Here is a 23,303-nt window from a genome sequence, read left to right on the forward strand (position 1 = left end):
TGCACAAATTTCTAGTATCTTGCCCGCATTTCTCATATTATTTGACAGTCAAGAAAAGTAGTTGATGTGGATACAGTGGAGGTATAAAACATGGCATGCATATGTTATGGTTAAAATACAGGCCACGGTTTTAACTGTTTATACCTGCATCCATAACCGTAATAGATTGGAGCATAATCTATGCCGGCGGTACTGGTCCAGTGCAGTATGATACTCATTGTCTGCACCAACCCAACTTTGTAAGGACAGACTACCTTTAGCTCTCCCTAATGATACAAGGCACAGGACTCAGGGTACTTATTAGCATCCTTCAGACCCGTCTTTCTTTGTGCAAAGCTTCTTGGGCCCAGACACAGCATGACTCTGTAGAAGACCCCATGCCCTGCAGGTCTTGTCTTAATTTTTTTCTAATCCTGTGCCCAAGGTTAAGATTGGTAAAAACCTCACATTTTCGTAGAACTCCTGCACTGGAATCTGCTCCACAAAGTTTCAACAAATACACAAATAGAATGCATATACACGAAGTCCCCCCATAAACTAAGCTTTTGGGGAAGGCAAACCCCATAACTGGGTCATGTTAATCTGCAAAAACTGCACAGTCCTCTAGATGTGCTCTCAGTGTACATCCCCTTCACCAATATCACCACAGTACCCAGTGCTTCCACCTATTTACTCAGTGCTTCCACCTACAGCTTTAGGCCCCCTCAGGTCCTGACCTGATGGGAGAAGAGGTCTCCTTTGTCTGAGCCCTCTCTGTGACCAGCCCCAGCTATCCCTGTCCCTCTGTTCTCCCCTTTCTCTCTTTCTTCCCTTTACACTGCCTTCTTGTGCCTCTTATCAGCCTGGGGCTGATGAGCCAAGTGAGTTCACTGATCCCAGACAGCTTCTCCTGGGGCACTAATTAGCCTCTAAGTGATCAGAGTGCAGGCTCATCTATTCACTCCCTTCCCTCTGCCACAGGGCTGCTGAATCAGTACAGTCAGTCATAAAGTGCACCTACCACTGCTGGAACCTGATGCACCCGAGCAACAGAAGTCAGGGATGATTTGTGCTCTCATGTTATGGACTTGCATGGCCCAGTGGAAGAGGTGGAATAGTATCTTTATGAATGTGCTTGTGTATGCGGGCGGGCCCGGGGAAACAGGGCTAGATTACCATGCAATGTAGTTATTATGAATGTCATGTCGTCTTATGAAATGGGTGGGAAGTGAGTCATAGTATGGGTTCATATAAGGAAGTGATTGACACGTGGATTGGTGTACCTAACTGTATAGGAATAGTGTTTGCTTACTAATTCTTAAAATTGTTCCTGAACTTATGTTTAGCTTTATTAATTCAAATCTTGGTTGTATTATGAGATGCAGTGATAGCAATAAACTTTCTTGGTGACATAAAAGGCTTTATTTATAAACATGTGTTAAAACAGTGCAGCAGTCACACACAGCCAGGCAGGCCAGCTGCCATTACAACACCAAAACACCAGTTACAAAAGAACATCCCCAAAATAGGAAAACAAGTGCACACATAACTGAAACACCCTACCACTGTATGTCCCCAGTCTTCCCTATTCTCCTTTCCTTTCTTTTCTCATTTCCCATGCAGTTGGTGCAGCAGGAGGTGGATGGAGGTATTCAGAGGAGAGGGGGATCAAGATGGAGGGCCACATGAGGTTTAGTTTGCCCTGCCCACCTGCTCATGGGGCCAGACTGCATGGGCCACCCAGACATGGAGTTTTTGCAGCTGTTTTTGGACTCAGGGTATGTCACAAGGGAATCAAGCTACAGTGTGGGAAAGGCACCAGGAACCAGTAATCTTGCAGCCATAATTAAGATGAACAGCTCAAACAGTTCTTTCTGATGAGCCCTGTCCTCCTCCATTAGCCACTGTTCTCGCTCCTGTGCTGATACCTTGTTCTCAGCCTTTCCTCTTGCCTCTCAGAATGCCTTTTCTCCAGTCTTAAGTCCCTGTGTTTCTGGTACTGAACTTGCTTGTTGGCCCTCTCAAGAACTTCAACCATTAGTTCATCACAGAAATGCTTCCTCTTGGAATGGTCCATGAGGGTACGGATATCAAGCTGTGGAGACACAGCAGCTAGTAGGGGGGACTGCAATAGGACACAATATAGAGCATCCCAAATATCTCAGTGGCAGGAGCCCAGAATTAATTCTTGTGGAATTTCAAGGACATAAAATGTTACATTTCAAAACTTAACTGCAATATACTGTGAAATGGATGCTTCAGTCCCCAGAATCTCCCTGGACACAGCCTGAGTAACCGCAGTTAAAGCAGTGCAGACACAATGGTAAATAAAAATGCAAAGCTGTTTTTGTTTTACAAAACTTGCATAATTACGTGGGTTGGAGAAAGGGAGGGGGAATGGTCGATGGCCTTTCTACAAAAAGCTTTTTTTATTTTTTATAATCATTTCAGGCCTTTCATATTTTGGAAGGACATAACTGTTCTCATGGTGCCCCATTGGCAAAGGAAGATGTTATTCCAAGCTGCTGGTTGTCAATTTGCAGCGTATGCATCAAAAATATTCAAACATATCATGACTGAACATCACATCTATGAATGGAGTGGGCTGGTGAGCTACCCAAGTGATACTGGAAAATATATGCTTCCACACAATGTGACTAACGATCTGGAATTCCTGCTTCAGGAAAATTTTGCAGCTATTAGCAATCAGGACTGGGTCAGAATCCATGACTGAATGAACAGAATGCTGAGTTAGCTCACTCATGGCTTATTCTGTTATGGCTGCATTCCTCCTTCCTTCCCACAGCACATTTCTGGACAAAACTTCAAACTCCAGTCATACTTGGGATAAATGATTGTGTCACCTATGAACTGCATGGACTACCTTTAACTGAAATGAACTAGTTTTGAAAATGGATCACATTTCCCTAAACACATAGTTCATTTTTATAGGCAGCTCCATAGACCACTGAGTGATTACAGTGTGGCAAATGCACGGCTATGTAATATTATTTTTATGAAACAGGAATGGGCTGAGCAAAAAATCTGTGTCTTTCCAGTAAAAATCCTCTTTAAAGGTGTTCATTTTTGTTTTCACTTCCTGGTCGTCATTTTGAGCCGTGTGAGGGGGGGCTGGAGAGAAAGGGAGGCAGAATGCCAAGCTGATTCCAAGACAATGGAAGAATTAACGCTGATTCACTGAGCTGCTGTTGTATGCCGAGGGGGGTGGTTTCTTTTTTCAACTGGAGATTCTTGGTATACAGAGGAGAAAGGTGATTGACCAATGGGATTGGGGTATACTACTTTCGGACTCCCTGGACCCAAGTTGGGGGGTTGTGACTACCATGCAAAGCAATAGGGCTCAAACCCTGGATCATGGCTTGACACGGGCTTACCCTTGAACACCACAGAGTCCTAGGAGTGGACCCTAGGTCCAAGCCAGAGTCTGAGAGATTTACGCAGACAGAAGAAGGGTTTGCGTTCAAGCCTGAGTTTGAGCCTGGGTTTACACTGCAGTGTACACATACCCCAAGTGGCCAGTGCATAAGCCAGTCCTGGTTTCACAGGATGGGAAACACTCCCACCACATTACTCATCACAGCTCTATAAGAAGCAGATATATGGAGAGAAGAAGGGAACAAGTCCCCTCACCAAAGAGCATCAGGAACCCAGGATGTTCATTACAATGCTAATCCCATCCAAGCTCCACTGTGGTAAATGAGTAGGCATTTTAAAGAGGGGCTATATAAAACCCAGGGCAGATGCTAACTTTCTATTTTGTGGGTATGTGAATATCAGCTAATAAAGCCCTAAGGCAGAGGAAGTTGGTGACATTTGCAAGTGACGGGTGACAAGACCACAAGATATTTGTAGTGACAAGAGCATATGAGTGGTCCTATGAAACAGCAGTTAATAAGGGACTACTGTGTGAATGCAACATCTTCAATTTAGCAAGTCCTTACCTTAGCATAGCAATATTTCTCATGAAAGATGTTTGGTTAGCGGGCTGACATTGAGACTTGAGCATAAAAGGATGCCTATTTGTTAATATTCTGTAACTTCCTTGTATTTTGAGCTACTGGAGGTTGCTCATTCTATGGCTCAGCTGACAACTTAATTTTTATTGTATTTTTGTTTGCAAATAATGTATAGAGCAATGAATGGACATATTAGAGGTTCTGAAAACCTACTTCTTTATAGAATATAATTAACGCTGTGTGCATACTTTGTACTTTATCCTCAGATTCGTGGGAATGTCTATATCACTAAGTTAATACTTATATTAAAATAATATTAAGTTTTTGAATGAAATTAGTTGAAACTATGCCCAGATAAATTTGTTAGTCTCTAAAGTACCACAAGGATTCCTCATTGTTTTTATGTTAGGAAGGAATAGTGCCAAATAACATAACATACAATCTGGAGTTTAAGAAAAGATCAAACCTAAAAAAACCCAAGATATAATCAGGGTAAGGGTAATATTGAGGTGTGGATGACTATATGGTGGCTGAGGATCAATTCAGAGAATACAGAAAGGATGTGATGCCGATTCCTAGGGAAACAAGAGGAAATGATGAGGCTGACAATTGCTTATTGTTTAGAGAGGTTGTTACCTGCCTTTTGTTAGTAAGAGGCACATGTTCTGGGGATATCCAGCTGCATGAGAGGTTAAACTGACAGAAGAGGCCAAAGGTTTTTTTGGTTTTTTTTTAATGTCTGGTTAAGGGATTGTGACCAATCTCATTCTTGAAAAGGATGTTGACATTGCCAAATATGTTTTTTTACCTCAAGATGAGTTACTGCAATTTGTTCTACATGTGGCTGCATCTGAAGACCACTCATCCCCGAGTTGGGGAGAGTGGCAGCCACACACAGCTTGTTGCAGCTCCCTGATTCAGGGCTGCCTGGTCTCGGAACAAGTTAGAACAGGACTCCTCCACCTCTTACTTAAGCTTCTGGTGTAAGGTCTCAGTTCCACCACGTCCTCAGACCATCCCTGATATTCCCTTTCTGTTTCTCTTTTCCCACCCACCCCCATCCCGTATGCTGGGAAGGATGTAGGAGACAGCTATGCTTGTGGAGATTCCCCCTACACAGGGAAAATTTTCCACTGGGATTTTCTGACCAGTATAAGGCCACTTCACATAAGCAGCACAAAGGAACTTTGGCAGACTACAGAAGCCAGACCAGAAAGTTCTGAATGTAGTTGCTTGATTATGCACTTAGTGCTGCTTCTGGCAAGGAGGGATTGACAGCTGTGCTTCAGTATCTGCACTAGTGTCCAATTCAGATCAGGGTGTAACTGAAAATGTTGGTTTTAAGTTAAGCTCCATTTAGATCTGACTACTTTAGAGTCTGCCTCTTTCACCATGCTGTACCAGAGCAATTAGGATGAAGGGAGGTACTTAACCTAACAGCCCCAATACTGAAAGGGGATTGAAGGTGGGGCATTTTCTGTGACGGGACACTCACTCTGAAAATCAATGCTCTCCTTTGCCTGGATGGAATATGTGGAAAGGGGATTTCTTACTGGGTAGTCATGAAAGGAGATATCTTGCAACTAAACAACAGATCAGGTCTATACAGATCTAACAACTCAAATTATAAAGTTTTTTAAACTTTTTAAACACTGGTCATGTGCTTAGAAGACTTTTCCAGAGCAGCACTTTCTATAAACAAACAAAACAAAACCCCCTCCAATCATCTGAACAAAATGCATATAAAAACATCCATAATGAAAAGGTTAATTATATGGTACCTTTTGTTGAAATCTAGAGATCTATCTGTCATAAGTAGTCTTAGGTGCTGGTACTTGGCTGGGGGAGGAGGGACTTGCAAATTTTTCTTAACTTTACCTTTTTATCTGTAAGTTGTGTTTCCCCTCTTGAGTGCAAATACTCTTGAATTTAAAAAAAAAAAAAAAAACAACCACCGCTTGACACAAAACAGGGATTTCCCATGTTATGCAGTAATGGAAAATGCATTATAGCCAGTAGTGAGAGCTCCAAACATATCACCAAAGAGTTAAACATTATTAATGGAAGGATTTCTCAAGACAGCCTACCATGACTAATGAACTTAAAGGTGTCAACCAATAATTAACTAAGATATTTTATCCTTATGATGGACACAAGAAGTGACCATGCAGGGAAGGAATAATTTTAGCATCAGTCAGCAAAGAGAGGAAAGTACCTTCCAAGATTCACAGAATCATCTCTGAAGCTTGAATGCCAAATTATGATCAATTCTAGAGACACCAAAAACCGTGAAACCTTCACAAATGTATATAAATAGCACCTAATATAATCAAGAGCAGGAGAACTGAGCAAGCATTTTTTTCCTTTGAAATATTCTTCTGAAGGAAAAAAAAATCTAAGCAGCACAAAAATACAGAAATATAAACTTTATATCTAGAAAAGGGAATACACAGAACACAATGAAACAAAGTTCCCATGTCATACACTTGTCAAATATTCCTCTCAATATTCACCAGAGTACTTTTTCAAATATTAATATATTTAACATATAAACAAAATAAACTTCCTTTTATGATGATTTAATATGTTCATTTCTGAAGCACATTACTCCCCCCTCATATTAACATGTGAGCCAATCTAAGAAAATACAAGCAAAATTTCTAGAAGTGACAATCTGCTTTCAGATGAAGAAGTAGAGACCTGCTGTTTTCTACATTTTCTACATATTCTTATGTAACATATATTGTAATAGAACTGTTGACTTACCTAGATTTTTATGACTAGATTTCTTGGATTTCATTTTATGGGCCCTCTTCAGCATTAGCTGTGCAGTGGCAATATCTTTAAAACCCCTAAGGGAAGGTGATATTTTACTATCAATATATACACATTTTCACATATCAACTGCACAGTGCTCTCTCTCTCCCCCTCCCCCACACCTTTCACATAGAATACAGCAAGAGCACAGGACATCTCATGTATGATACTCGACATACTGAACTACACAGATGCTTGCAGTGCTCATCTTAAACAGTTAAGACATTGTAGTTAATTGACTTGGTATCTCACACGCCGGTTAAAAGTTTAAAACAATATTTTTGACATTTAGAAATAAATACCTACTTAACCAGGGTACCTATTAAAAGCCTCTACATCTACAGCTCCTGATGTGTAGAATTCACATTAAAAACAAACAAACAAACGAAACAATAGGATAGATTTGGACATACCATTCTTCTGAAATTTTCTCTTCTTTTTCCGATTTGAAAGACAACTTATTTCTGGGTTGCAAGTCAGAGAGACCTGCCATAGCTCTCTTGTCTGACCTGACAAAAGAGTAGCAGAGCAATACTGAAACCTGGGTCAGGAGTAAAAGTATAGTGTGATGGCTTTGCAGCCTTTATTATTCTGCGAACTATTTATGCCTTCTGAAACTCAAAAATAAAAACATCTATTTTAATACTCCAAGAAGGCTTTATCTTTGGGAGTAATAAAAGTTTGCCCTTGATTTTGAATGTTTACATTTCAGTTACAATGAAGTATATTTCAGTCCTTTTCTGCAAAGGAATACAGCCTTGTGAGAAATACTTTTAAATTCTTATCTGTTAGATATCTGTATGTTAAGGCCTACGTTATAAGATTTTTTTTGTTAACATTTTATTATTTACATATTTATAGCCTTTTATTCTTAGAACGTTGATATTTTAATTAAATGCACATTAAACGACTGCAGACCTAATAGACTGTATTTGTTTTATTCAGTTTTAATGAGCGCATTTACTTACAAATCAGTAATTATCTGAGTTACCAATCAAACAGTAGCAAAAAGCACCACAAAGAGGAGTACTAATTACTCTTCCAGTGTCTATTCTGGTCCCTGCCAGAGCAGGTACAAGTAGTAATAAAAAAAGCAAATCATTTTGGCTTACCTGCTCCTAAGTTGGGTGTTTTCTGATGACAATGAATGTGGTCTCTCATCACACTGCCAGGCTTCATGGGGAGGCCATGGTAAATTAAATGAATTATGATCGGAACGTTGAGGCCTAGCATACTTGTAAGTAAGGGAATATATATATATTAAAAACAGTCAGTGAATAGTATCGTAACTTTGGCCCTGATCCTACAAACGCTTACTCATGGGCTTGACTTTATGCACAGGAGTAGCCTTGCTGATTTTAATGAGGCTACTCACATATGTACTTAAACATGAGTGTGTTTGCAGAGTCATGCCCTTTGTTTGTATTTCAGAGGTATAGTCAAAACATCATAGGTCCATCATAGACCTTCTCTTCAATTAACTAAATGCTCTATGGAATATTGCAAAAAAGATGGTGTGTTTAATTATATCTCAAAAGCAAAAAAAAGTTTAACTCACTATACATTTATGAATAGCCATTATTTGAATCCAGGCAAAAATATTTTAAAGAATACTTTGCATATAGCAGAAGAAAAATGGAAAAAAACCTAAAACAAAAACAAAAACAACCCAGAAAGCTGAAACTTCAAAGTTTATCAAATAACTCACAGACATTACAGTTCAATGACCTTTAGCTGTTCTGAAAGTCCTCAGCTGTTGCTATATAATGCAGACTTTAGTATTTTTAAAGTACTGTGTCAACGAGCAATTTTTAATCCATTGCCAAATGTGCAGATGAAGCACATCATCTTTTTTTTTTTGAGCTACTGTGAAGTAAAGTGTTGAAAGAAATCCAAAATAAAGAAAAATTTAAGCAAATGAAAGAAAAGCTACATGAAAAATTACATCTGGGGATGAGGAGGAAGTCAGAGGCTTCTAAAAGTAATTGTGTTTTTCAAGTCAATAAATTGAAGTATTAATCACCCCGGTGTAGCATATCCTCAAGGAATGAACAAAGACTGAAGACTAAGAAGTTTCCATGACATGTTACCTTTGGCCAGTGCAGCTGGTTTGTGAGCAGCAGTGTTTTTGAAGGGAAGCGGGTGGAATCCAAAGCTAGCCATTCTCTCTCTAAGGCAGCCTGTATGAATGAGTAAAGTCAAATAATGCACTGATAAAAACAGTTTAGATAATTTCTACAAAGTCTCTTTTAAAGTCTTGCAGATTGATTCAAATGTGTACACGTTGTATATCAGAATTCCCACCTGCAATGTAATCACAGTCACAATTCTGAAGTGCTGCATTGGATTGATTTCTATTATTATTTACTGTTTGTATTATCATTGCATCTAGGACCATAATCATGGACCAAGACCCCTACTGTACTAGGTGCTGTAGAAATAGAACAAAAAGATACAAATAAATCCACAATTAATAGTTATTTTCACTCAGCTGTTTCTAGCCTCTTCTCAAATTCTCTTTATTTTACTCCAACAACTTTGCTAAAATAAGCAAATAAGAGCCACTAAAACAGAAAACTACAGAGCTAAAGTAGTTTTCAAATATTAATATAGAGGGCACAGAGAAGCTTGTTAGCTTTTTTTGAACAATTATTATTTTAAATCCCTGTTTGCATGCCTGATTCTGTCATCCTTTCTCATGTTGAGTTGTACTTATCTGGTGAAGAGTCCCACTGAAATCAATGCGTCAAAATGTGCAAACATTCACTAAAGTAGTCCAACTGATTTATAGCCTAATAGAACAAACTTGCAAGGGTCGCAGAATCAGATCCTGAAGGGTATTTTATTTTTTCCTAATTTAAAACTCAGCCAGTCTAACTTTTTTCTTACACTTCATTGACTTTTTCTACCATATTTTCTTTTAACACTTTTAAACAAGTGATAGAAGTGCACATCCCGATGAGAATAAGTAAGTACCTCTAAGAGTCTGGCTTCTCTTACTGAAGACTCAGACACTCAGATTGCTCCTACTTCAGCAGCAAAGAACCTTGCAGTTCATTCTAATCCTACTCCCTTTTCCAAAAACCTCTAATTTATGTGGCTAGAACATCTTTCTCCCATTTATGGAATATTATTAGGTTGCATTCATTTCTGCCTCCATCAGAACTCCCAGCTTTGAATACCTTAAGACGTGATTACAGTAATTCTTTATTGGCTAGCATGCTTTACAAGTCTTTGCATAATCTTACGTTGGTGAACGATGGGTGCTGCCAGATTCTTTCTGAAGAGGAGATGACAGGTTCATATTTTACCTATTTTGAACAGGTAACCTTGGATGATGGTCAAATACTATACTAATTTTAAAACAGCTCTTATCTATATGTACTATATGATGCTGAATCATCATCCTTCCTCCATACTTACTCAAAAATTCCTGAAACAAGGTTTTTCAGAGTTTATAGGCAAGTTTTAAATCATAAGAACTCTTCCATGTTAGACTCGTTTCTAGAATTTCCTTAAGCTTGATATGATGGAATTAGCCATATTTGGTACTTGGGGTTTAATTTCTTTTAAAATCTAGATCAGATTCTATTACCTCTTCATTTATATCTGATGTAGCATCGCTGTTCTTTCCCATTTATCGTTTAATTGCAAGAACAAAGTTTTTTAGGTTTTCCTTTAAACCCCTTCACATCAGTTGCATGTTAAGGAAATATCAGCGTGATAAAGTCAAAACACATTTGCCAGATAAATTTATCATGCACCTATGATGGTCTCATTCGCCCTCTGTCCACTCATCAACCCACTTTGGAATTTATTCTAACACTCCTAACCAGTGAGCAGCTTCAAACCACCCCTCATTTAAAAACAAAAAAACCCTCAAAGTGCCACTCTGAATGTGAATTCAGTTTTTGCACGCCACACCTTAAAAGCCACCAATCTGAGATGTAAGATGGACAATGTTCAGACTCAGAAACAGTGACTAATTCAAGGTTTGATAGGTCTATGACCAGCAGAGCTAGAATTGGGAGCTTCCCAGATTTTCCACACAGAACTTGCTTCCTAGGTTTGGAATGGTATCTCAGGACATCCATCAGACTTTACAAGTATATACTTATTGTTGGCCTTGTAGTTTATCTGCTGTGGGAAGAGGTTCTGAAGCTAAAAGTCTCTTCAATCTTGACAAAAAGAACAATTTTAGAGGGAGTCAAATTTGCGTATTTTTCTTAACATTAAATGAGACTACCAAACATCTCATTTGGAAATAGGTATTAGTTTACAAATGAGTACTCTTCATGCCCTCTTTAATTTGTACTCAGCTTCAATTAAGTAGCAGAAAAAAACCTTCTAATTATTTAAATGAGCATCCCTTCATTCATCCTGAGTCCAGTCCTGCAACCATCAGAAGTAGTCTCACTGACACTAGAAGTTCTGCTCCAAAAAGCAGCTGTATAAAGATGATAGCCTTCTTATTCAAAAATCTCCTCCCTCTCTGTTAGTAGTACCAAGTCAACACAAGTAAGTGTGTATTGGAGTCTGTTATTTCTTCTGCATATTTGTCAGGAGACTGGGTAGTAGGCAGTCAGGTCTAGTGGCTAGATTCCAATTTCCAGAGCCAAGGGTTGAGACAGGACCAGAACTAGGATCAAAGGTCAGAATCAGAGTCAGTGTCCAAATGCCAGAGCCAAGGGTTGAGGCAGTGTTGCAGTCAGGAATCAGAGCTGAGTGTTGGAACTGGATTACCAGAAGTCAGGGAAGGCTGGAGCAGGGCAGGTTCTGAGGGAGGAGTGCTAACATGGCCCATCAGTGCCACAACATTTAGGAAGATTTTGTAGCCTTCAGATGTATTGACAGGTTACTGTCTCACCTTCTCTAGAATTATTTTGGTGCATGTATATATCCCTCCTCCCATCCCTTTTACATATCACTTATCTTCTTAGATTGGTTTCAGAGTAGCAGCCGTGTTAGTCTGTATTTGCAAAAAGAAAAGGAGTACTTGTGGCACCTTAGAGACTAACCAATTTATTTGAGCATAAGCTTTCGTGAGCTACAGCTCACTTCATCGGATGCGTATGCGTATGCATCCGATGAAGTGAGCTGTAGCTCACGAAAGCTTATGCTCAAATAAATTGGTTAGTCTCTAAGGTGCCACAAGTACTCCTTTTCTTTTTGCGAATACAGACTAACATGGCTGTTACTCTGAAACCTGTAATTTTTAAATTCAGTTTATACCATTTACTGAATTTTATATCAGTTACTATTTTAATAGTGTTTTCATTTGTTTCACTAATTGTATGTAAAATATAAAATGTCTAAAGCTGTCCGGTAAAAAAAGACCCCACAGTACAGAATGGTAAAGCATTATTCAAAGATATAAAAGGTACAGTAACTAACAAAACATTACCAAGACAACTGATTTATCATTAAGATCAGATTTGTTAATACGAAGCACATTTAGCACTACTAAGAATGTACTGTGTATTAAAAATATACTAAAATGTCATTTGCTTTGGCCAACAACAATAAACACATCATTGATTTTCAAAATGTATGTTATTCTATTATGCTTATCCCTAGAGATTTCTACAGTACCAAGCTCAAGAAACTCCTGTTCATAGTCCTCCCATAAATATAGTACTGAAGTATAACTATCTAAACCAAAGTTTATACACAAATAGATTTTTCGATAACAGTCTTAAAATTAGATCCCAATACTACTGAGGATATACTCTGATGGAAAAAAATGCAAGCTGGGATAGACTAAAGATGTATAAAAAGTAGAAAGCATGATTATATGGACTAAATAAAAAAACACCAATTCCATTTTTACTAGAGAAGTGTGTGTACGTCAAAGAGCCTCTGCTGAATATTAAGTATATTTCTGAAACCAAATTAAGCGCTTGATTTTAAAACACTAAATGTATACAAGTAACTTTATGCATGCTTGCAAATTCCATTCAATGGACCTAACTCACATGTGTAAAGTCAATTATTCATGTACAATTCGCTGCAGGATTATACCCTTAGAATTTTACATCTAGTTCTATTTGTTTCAAAATAAAGAATGAAATTTACAAAGCTTCATTTAATGGAACTGAAGATTTGGCAAAGAAATGAGATATTTCAGCGGCTAGAGATAATACATAAATTGGTTGCAAGTTAGAAACACTAGCACATTTTTAAATCCCAAAATAAATTCTTTATGTTAACCTCCTTTCAGTCTGACCTTTTAACACTAGTTTGTTGGCATGTTTTTCCAAGAAAGAATACACATATATTGAGTAATATTCAGTAAAGGTTTGCACTTTCTGATTTACCAGGAGTGGGCACAAGAATGTCCAGATTATACCTTCATGCTCAATCTAGCTCATGGAATTCTTTATTAAATACAGTATTTTCTCTCCTCATTGCTTCATATTGCAAGAACTATTAAAATGAACATATATATTATAGTAATACAAATTTTTTATGCTGTAAGTACATTTTGGTATATCGATTAGATAAAGAACTTCATTCAGTGATTCACTGCATCACATTCTTTCAGCTTCTGTGAATGTAATCCTGTGATTATTTTACCCCAGTATTCTGGTATCTCATAAATGAATTCCAAATGAACAGTGAATTCTTCCACTCCATAGTTTACTACATAACCTTTCCATATATAGCTATTCTTTCCTACCTTTAATCTATTAATTCTAAAATAATCCCAATATCTCTTTCTAGAGCATTATATATCTTGCTTTTATTAAGTAGTCCTCATTTTGGACTTAACATTTCAAAGTGCAGAGCACCCCCAATTCTAGTGTTAGTCAATGGGAGCTGTGGGAGCTCAGCACTTTGCAGATGACTGTCAGCACATAAAAGTGTGGAATTCTGCCAAGTACAATTTAAATAAACTTAAATAATAATAAAAGCAATGATGAGGTGGTCAGAGACTTCTTAAGAAGGAAAAGGCAGTGGGTAGAGAAGGTGGGTGTCCTAATTCATCTTTTATAAAAATACAACTGCATTACAAAAAAATTAATTACTTTCATTGGATCCAATGTCCATTGAATGTATGCTGGATTAGGCCTACTGGGAGGTGGAGATTACGTCCCAATCATGCAAACATACATCAGAGTAACTTTACTCTTGTGAGCAGCCCCACTGAGATCAATGGACAGGTCTCATGTGAGTAAAGTTATGCACATGCATAGTTTTGGACAGGATTGGACCATAGTCTTCTCCAGGAGCAAAGTGGAGCAGGAGGGTTAACAAAAATATAAAAACAACCCACAACTAAAAAACAAATTAGGGAGAGGTTGGGTTGACAGGAGAAAAGGGAGGGAAGAGTCTCAAAATATTTAAATAAATCAGCATTTCAAACAAACAACTACGTAAGGATTCTTCAAGTTAATGTATTAACCTAAACTCCTGCCTACAAACACACAATAGCTTTATGGCTTCTAAATTGATTTAGCCCATGATTCAGTTATTATAATAGCTTGACAGTTCTTCTTGTTTACAAGTACTAACTATGTCCCAAGATATATTTTTATTAATCCCGTAATATATTACTGAAATTCTAGACAGTAGAGTCAATTCATTTAAATATTCACTTAAATAGCTACATATTATATGGGAAGAAAAAAAAACCTACAAGAGAGCTGTTCAAAATGTTGAATGTTACCTTTTTAAAAGTAGAAAATCCCTTTGACCTCCTCAATCACTCTCTTCCCCCTCATTTAACTCCTTCTCTGCCTACAGTACAGCATGGGGTTGTCCAGAATAATTGTCATATACTGTGCTTCAAACCAAAATTTGGGAGTGACTGGCTGGAATTCTCCAAATGTAAACAAAGCAATGAAAACAATTATTCTGACAGTTATTCTGAATTCAGGTGCCCTGTTGGCCTGTGGGAGTGACGGTGGCATGAGAAGAATGGAAGGAAAGAAGGCAATGAGTAAAATCTTGTTTTAAGAAACAGCCTCTCTTTACAGTTTCACAGGCCTACCAGCTAAATCCACTGCTTGTTTTAACTCAAGGCTGTTCTATACTCAGCTCCAGTCTATACCTCTGATTTTGTCTAATCAGTTTCCCTGCCTTCTGCTCTGCCAATGAGGTCATTCATCTCCAGTTCCCAATCCTGTCACCATGCCTTTTTCACATCATCTCTAGGTAAGGAATGTCCTCTTCATCCTGATTTTACCACACCACCATTCAATCCTCCAAGACAAAACCTTTTCACCACTTAATCTAGCTTTTGTTTTCTGCAAGAATCTTAGTATCTCTGATACAAAGTTCTTCTCTGTAAAGTTAAGTACTTGCAAAAGTTGCAAGAAAACATGCAATTGTAACTCACAGGTTTCCTGGCATAAGAGCCCTGAACTATTCTTTCCCAGTTGTTTATATATTGCTGATTGACTGTGAATGAAAGCTGCCTTTGAAATTAGAGATCTGAATTTTTTTTAGTGCATTTAAAGTTCTCTTTCATCCCCAGAATTTTGATAAATAAGATTACTCTACAGGCTAGTTTTCCAGAGCAAGAAAGCAACAGGAGTTCTCTTGTATAGCTTAATTTGGAATCAGGAAGCCAAACATATTTAGACATTCAGGGCCAAACTCTTGGCTAGTATAAATTCATCTGAATCCAATGGAGCTACACCTATTTACATGTACTGAAGATGTGTCCTCAGGCAGATTTGCTACAACTTTCATTAAAAGGGGGAAGATTTTAATTTTGTCAAACAAAAAGATTGGATAAAAGTTGGAAGCTGAGGCAGTATGAATTATGTGTTACAAAAAGTTGTACATATTGGGCCTGACACTTCTCAGCATTACATTGATTTTACACCTTAGTCCAAACACCTTTTAGTCAATGGAGTTACACAAGCATAAAAAACAGCGCAACTAGGTGGACCAGGCCCTATTATTTTTATAAAAGCTATCATCCTGAATTGTTGTTTTAAATCAATTTGTCCCACAAGTTCCATCTTTCCTCCAACAGTTCTATTGATGAATCACATACATGGATAGAATCTTAGAATTGCAGCCAATAAGAATAATGTAGCCTTTTTCTGTTGGTTTTACTTTTCCTGATACCTCACCTATTCTATTTGGTAGAAGTAAGCAGGTAAGAAGAGCATTTTAACCTTTGACCAATGCTTCTTCCTTAGCTCTGCTGTTATTTGTGGTGGAGGAGTTGAGAAAGAGAAAATGAGCATGTGTGCTTAAAGCAAGATTCCTATAAGTTCCAAAGTTGCTTTTAAAAAACGTCCCTTAGATAGAATCAGAATGGAGAAAGGTTAATACTGTTTACATGCTAGCAAAATGGGTATACACTTTTGTTTGTAGTGGGCGAGCTTGAAGCATGATGACTATCTCTGCCATTGGATGTAGAATGCCTGACCAGTAAGAGGAAGCAGCATAGCCTGACACCAACACTTCAGCTGCCACTGGTGAATCTGCAAAGGAGATCTCTGTAGCGCAGACTAGTGAAGATGCCACGGAAAATATTCAGCTTTTGGATCCCGAGTTGAGTTTTGCAAGGCTGGCAGTTAGAAAAATTTCCATTTGTAAACATAGCACATTTCATAGGTAAATCACTACTAAAATGGCATCTTGGAGTGCTATGTTTGTCTCAGTCATTTTACGAAGTAAAACCACATAGCAAACCACTCTGAAAGCAAAGCGAGGAACATACAGATCATCAGGATATGTAAATTTAATAAAAATTGTGCAAAACTTTGTGTGCAATACAAAAATAAGGATTACAGAAAAAAGGCTATTGCATACCTCTATCTACAAAAATAGGAAGCTTTAGAAACCTGCTATACCTGGATTCAGAAACAACTCTGAACCACTACTAACTGAGATTATTTTAGAATACTATTCTAATTGCTAAAACCAAACAATATTTCCAGCCAAGAAAAGTAGAGAGAGGTGTTGTATGAATTCCAAAGAAATATCACAACAGTGAATTGTTCTCATGGGATCTCAAGAGATTTTAAAGACATAAGAAAGTAGAGTAATTATTACAGAACATTCCTTTAAGAGAGAGTTAATTTAGAAGAAAAGTACAGCTATAGTGGCATAATCCTCTGTATCTCTCTCTTGTAAGTGGACACAATGAAAAAAACGATAACATTTTGCTGAGAAAATCTTAACGCAGGACCATATTTGTGAATGCTTGCGCCAAATGTCATTTGCCAAAATCCTTAGAGTAACCCTAGACAATCATTCTAATGATTGTTTTCACTCTTATTCCTATTGCCTGTGGTTTTTTTTTTAAATAAATATGATTAGGACTGTGTAGAATTAGCTGACTACTCAGTATATGAAGGAGGATGCAAGTAAATGAGTAAAATAAAACCATCTCCAGAACCTTGGAATTTTTACAAATGAAAACACTCCATACTTAACTCCAAAGAGGTCAAGTCTTATGATAGTGTTACAGAAGTTATTCATGACATACACATAACTTTTCTCCAAAATGTGCTTTGTGCCCTAAGCTTGATAGTGCTCAAAGGAAGTTATGGGTCAGAAGCCAATTCCTACATTTTGTTTTGAATAAAAGACTACAAAGTACAGATGAGTGAACCTCATAAGCTTCAGAGGTTACACTTGGTTCACATAAGCACCAGAAATGCTTGGATGCTTACCCAACCCTTTTGAAGTTCCCAATCCCACCCTCTCAGCAACCTCAAGAATCCCCAGGCTCTTGGCGCCTTCAGCCCTCCTCTGGAAGGCTCCAAGATCCCCACACAGTCTTCCTTCCAAAGGCTCCCAGAATCCTGCTGCCTTCTTACCTCTGATTCCACCGCTCTCTACAAGATCCCAACCAGACCACTGTCCCTACACGTTCCAGGTGATGTGCCCACGCAACCAAATCTCCCACACATCCTAACTTTGTAAATAAAGCTAGGGAACTCAAACTACAACAGCTTTGTTAGACTGTGGCAAGACCACAAAGCTTCTGTATCTAAATAATATTGCACTTGGAGCTTTCTCTATTAAACATAACTCAGAGTATATTGACCTCCAGAAGTCCAATATGGGATATCAGCACCAGAAAATATGCTACAATTGCTGGAGGCTGCAGCTTTATCAGAAGAAGAGAAGCCGGAGAGAAAAGTTAATAGTGGAACAGGATAAATGTTGAGGTATTGCCCAAGGCAGAGATTTTCAAAATTGGAGTGCGGTTGCACATTCTGCCCTTTTGAAAGACAGGCTACTTTTTAAGTGTCTAAATATGGACTTCAGAACATAGTTTTAGGCTCCTGTTTTTTTGAAAATCACAATGTAAGATGCTTAAGGTGGACACAGGATACTTAATTATTAAGACGATCTATCTTCATAAGACCCACTGCTAGCCACCTGCCTTGACCTGAGTCCCCACATTCTGCGCCTCCTGGCTTCAACTCTTCTTTAGAAACGAGTCCTATGAAGCTCTAAAAGCAGTTGGTCCCGGAGTGTCTTGTCAGTCTAGGACTTGGATCCACTATTCTTTTGAGATCTGCACTCAATCTACCTCTGTTTAGAGAGGTTTTGAGAACCTCCAAATGCTGGGCCCTCCAAAATGCCTCTCTGTTGGACAGTCACCTCTGCAGATCAATAATTGTCACTGTTTGTGTGTCAAAATTTATTTTTTGTGGGGGGAGAGTACAAAATAAACAATTAATGTAAGGACCCACAGAAAGCCATATCAACAGCTTTTTTGGCTCCTCAACCCAAGGTGCAGTCATGCCTAAAACTGAAGGACTTGATTGATACAGGGTCAGGGAAATCTGCCTGTTTGTAAGCAAAGATAATACTGTATTTGCATAGTCTCCATAAGGAGATTTGTGATGTCTTTTTTCCCTTTTAAGAATCACAGGAATAAATTATTAGAACCTGACAAAACTTATGGACTCTTTACAGTCAAAGAATGCACATGGTTACAAGATGCACATATTCTGCCTGTTTTGTTCCTAACATCATTTGGTTTTTGTTCCTTCCTTATCTCCCTCTTCCTTTAGGAGCTCAAGAACTGATAAGAGGGGGGGGAAGGCTTAGAGAAATAAGGTATACACTTCAGGCTACCAGGAGAAAGAGGAAAAACAGTGAGGAGAAAGTGGGTGGGTTGAGCTACTTATAGCAGCTGTGACTGACAAGCCATCTTTGTCTCCTTACTTCCAGGTAGTTTGCAACATGAAGGATAAGTCCTAAGTAGGCTTAGGAAAGAAAGGTTGCATGACAAATCAATAGTTTAAGAGCTGTGTAACATTGCTCTATTTCGTAAGAAGAGAATAGTAATTATTTTTCAAGAGAGGATTGTTTCATTTAGTAATGTTCTCAAATATTTCTTTTATCACTTAAGATTGGAAAAAGTGAATGCTTCTGAAGTTTAAGCTGATGCTGAATATATCTATGAATTCTCCAGGACAGCTCTCAAAGACAAGAGCTTCAATTGGAAGCAAGAATTTGTTATTTATTAGATTTTATTTTGAAATAATTTGGTCATTCTTTTCTATTATTGCTACATTAAATATTCATGTTCCTTTAAAAACAAATGAATTAATGATGAATAAAATTTCTCCTCACATTTAGCCTGTGGGTTAGAAGATATCCCGTGTTCTAAAACTAAAAGGATTTCATGAGCCAAGCTACAAACAATGAGATACATATGGATTTTTGTGTGGAGAGAGAAAGAAAGGAAATTGACACTTCACTTTCCTCCTTTGTCCCTCTAAAAAGTATTGATATTAAAGCCAATTACAATATTGGCTGCATTGATGACCTCTTCTCACAGAGTATGGAAATGGATGTTGATACAATTAGCACATTCTTGGCACACAGATCTCCAAGTACTTTAGTAAGAGTGTAACCCAAAGTTCTTGACTCTTTAGAAGCAACTATATATAAAGCCCCTAGGCTATGGGCTGGAAAAGATTAGCTAGACCCCACATTACCTCATCTATATAACGATATCATACATGCCATGATAAATTTATATAAGGGAGCAGATTATGATAAATCTATATGAGGGTTAAATGGGAGTTCTGGGTAATTAATGGCAGACAACTGGATGGAGAAGCTTAATATAGTATCTCTTGGCATTCCAATTGTATAGACGCTAAAAGCATGACAGCAAAGATGTATAAAACCCTCAATCATTCCAGACACAGAATTTCTTGTCCTTGATGTACAGGAACACCTAGAAGAGTAGTTAATATGGACAGGAACTTGCAGAAGAAATAGAGGGTCACCCATATTAGTAAGCCAGAATGCAATCATTGGAGCAGCCAGGCAGGGAGAAAGCACTCCTAGAGTTTGAAAACAGATGTTACAGAAGTCTTCTTCCCCACCAGTCAATGTACCAAATATTATGTGACCATGTTAAATAACTGAGGTGACAGATCTCTGGATATTTATACATTCTGGATGACCCTTTAAAGGCAAAATATACCATCAATATACAAAAATATACTAATTTTAATTGGACACAAAAATATGTGAATTTAGGGTTAGACTCAATTCCAGTTCCCGCCTCCATGAGTTCAGTGACTCCCCTGACAACAGAGCTAGTGCAGGTCTATTGCAGAAGGATGAGCTGAATGCAAAGAATTGGCACCTCATGCTCACTGCAGCTGTGCAAGGCCTCCTGATGCAATTGTACTGAGAAACAGGCAAAGTGGAAGGATCTATCACTGCATGAATCCTTACCTGCCTTTTCACTTTGTAACATGCCATAGAAACTGCTTTGCCTCCTAGCCTGAAGTAATCACTCCATGACCCTGGGAGGGGTAGAAAGATTCCTCCCATTTACATCTGTTCTGTGCCTGGCCTGGCCATTCAGGCCAGGTGCTTGACTCTGTATTTGCACCTAGATGAGCAACTATTAAGAATATTCAGGTAATGACATGATAGCACTCTGATATGGAATACACGCTATAAACACCACTGTTATTCATTTTAGAAAAATACTATAATAGTTGGAATAAAGAGAGATTCCAGGCCAGATATCCATGTGGTATAAAAGGCCATAGCTCCACTGACATTAATGCAACTACACTGATTTACACTAAATAAGGATCTGGTTCACTGGGTGTAAAATGCAATACAACATATGTGCCTTTCCCTTCTTTGATACACGTGAACAGATATTTTCCTCCCTGTGTGAGAAAGGAAGTTCTGCAACTTTCTAGTATTGAGTATTATTTGAGAGAAAGATGGGAGCAAACAACACAGTTGCTCTTTATGTTGGATACGTTTTAAAATCCCAAACATTAAAAGGTAAAATTTAAGCCTACTCTGCTGGTTCAAACCCCCATTTATGCCCACAAAATTATTTCCGGGTACTTGTGCCTCTGTCTGATTTGCACTCTCAAAAGGGTGGCTGTCCTTTTGAAAATATACCCCTGAAAAGTTTATAGCTACTCAAAGACTGAAGAAAAACTAATTTTGATTGTTAAAAATTATTCCAAGTCATAAGTAATAAATTGTATGTCTATATAATAAACACCATTCCTGTTTTGTTTAATCCAGTGCAACTCTAACTTGGGTCCTCAAAAGGTGGCTGATCCTCAGGTCACTAGATACTGGTACAGTTCCATTTTGATACACGGCAAAGGCAAAAATATTTTATAAGCCCTAAGAACACGTGATCTCTGGCCAAGGAGGGGTGAACCACATCAGAAGTAAGTCATCTCAACCTCCCTTTTGAAGTTATGGTGGGATTTTAACACGGGACTTTTGCAAGCACCCATGAGCTCCATACAGTACATCACGGCTCACCCAGATCCAAATGTCCATGACAAAGCCATATACAGTTCCATGGAGCCAGCCACGATGAGTTCCTTTCTTGTACTTGAAATCATGACAAGGAAAGCAGGGTGAGTGAATGAGGATGTGCAGAAAACTCAGAGAGCTCCAATTACAGGTGAGTAACTTTCTTCATCCAGAATTGCTCCTACAGATACTCAGTTTCCATCCAGTTTCCAGAAGTGTGGTAGCTGTACTGTGTAGTATTTAATTCACACTGGATTAATTCTCCCCTGAAATGACCCTCTGACTGGCTCTGAGCGACAATTAAATCCTTGCTGGAGTCTACTCTGCCAACTGCTTCCAAAAACAGAGCCCTAACCGTGCAAGTATTTTCCAAGAGGAGTTTCTGTTGTTTTGCAGGAAAGTGAAGATGATGCTGCGTAAGGTTCCTTTTCCATGTTTAGTGAAAAGATTTGGCTGTTGGCAGTTGTTCGATTCCCTAGATGCTGTAGAACATTGCCTATATGTTTTATATATCAATTTACCAGGTTTTGAACTTTACTTTATTGCTCTGTAATTCCTTTGGTGATCTTTGTCATCTCTTAAAAATGAATATTTTTTGCTCAAGTTCAGTCCTCTGAAACTTCACTTATCCTCCCTGAACTGCCAATATTATTGACAATTATTCCAATACACCTCTACCCTGATATAACGTGACCTGATATAACACGGGTTTGCATACAACGTGATAAAGCAGTGAATGAGGGGAGGTTGGGAAAAGGATGCCCCCCGTACTCACCTGCGGTGGGAAGCTGAGCACCGTGGCTGGGAGCTGGCAGAGTGGAGCAGGTTGGGGCTGGGCTGCTCCACTTCCCGCTACTGGTGAGCATGGAACCCTTCCCCAACCTCCCCCCCCCCGAGCGACACTGGAGGCAAGGAAAGCGGAGCAGGCTGGGGCCGTGTCGTTCCACTTCCCGCTGCCAGTGAGCACAGGGGGTGTCCTTTCTCCAACCTCCCCACACTCACAGGCGGCAGGAAGTGGAGTGCCGCGGCTGGGAGCTGGCGGAGTGGAGCGGGCTGGGGCCAGGCTGCTTCGCTTCCTGCCGCTGTCGGTGAGTGCCTGTTAGGGGGCAGGGTGTGTGGATAGCCGTTGGGGCAGTCAGGGGACAAGGAGCAGGGGGGGCCAAAGCAAGTTTGATATAACGCGGTCTCACCTATATAGCACGGTAAGATTTTTTGGCTCCCTAGGACTGCGTTATATCGGGATAGAGGTGTTGTTCGTGTAGTACTGCAGATGGACGTTCTGGAGTACTGCTTCTTTAGCCTGTTCCTTCCCAATTTCACTATCCCTTTCTTCATTAACTATTCTTGTATTAAGAACCCTGATCCTCCTTGTCATTTTCCAAAAGACAGGTGAGACTGCTGAATCGTTTAGCAGCTTTCTCCACGTCCTGTTGTTGATCGTGGTGGTTTGTTTATTTATTTAGTTATCCCTTAATGTTAATTAGCAGATCTATTTTCCTTTAATTTCAAATATGTTTTTCTTTTAGAAGTTTGCATCCATCAGTGTCATAGCTCCCAATCTGCCAAATGACCCGACTGATCACTATGTTGGTGACATCACACCTACTCGGGAACCTGGGGACCACTTGTGAGGGTCAAGGCCAATCCATATTTTCTCCAAAAATTATGGTTTTGTAATATTTTTGAAACTACATTGTACCTTTTACCCCACAGGGTATAAAATATTATTAAAAGGGTTACAAAACTGCACATTTTTGGACAAAAAGAACCACTTGCTCGATC

At 38.8% G+C, this 23,303-nt stretch overlaps 1 protein-coding gene across 5 annotated transcripts in view; it reads right to left on the bottom strand.

Annotated features, from left to right (window-relative positions):
- The window catches only part of LRRIQ1 (leucine rich repeats and IQ motif containing 1), a 182,635-nt gene that overhangs the window by 73,037 nt on the left and 86,295 nt on the right, over positions 1-23,303 (bottom strand). For all 5 annotated transcript variants that reach the window (XM_048835653.2, XM_048835654.2, XM_048835652.2 and 2 more), the window contains exons 19-22: positions 8,864-8,953; positions 7,886-8,007; positions 7,187-7,282; positions 6,723-6,808 (exon numbers count right to left, since the gene is read on the bottom strand). In XM_048835653.2, the coding sequence (XP_048691610.2) occupies positions 6,723-6,808; positions 7,187-7,282; positions 7,886-8,007; positions 8,864-8,953 (394 nt within the window). The remainder of the gene's footprint in view (positions 1-6,722; positions 6,809-7,186; positions 7,283-7,885; positions 8,008-8,863; positions 8,954-23,303) is intronic.

This window comes from Caretta caretta, chromosome 1 (assembly GCF_965140235.1).
Source record: "Caretta caretta isolate rCarCar2 chromosome 1, rCarCar1.hap1, whole genome shotgun sequence".
NCBI lineage: Eukaryota > Metazoa > Chordata > Testudines > Cheloniidae > Caretta > Caretta caretta.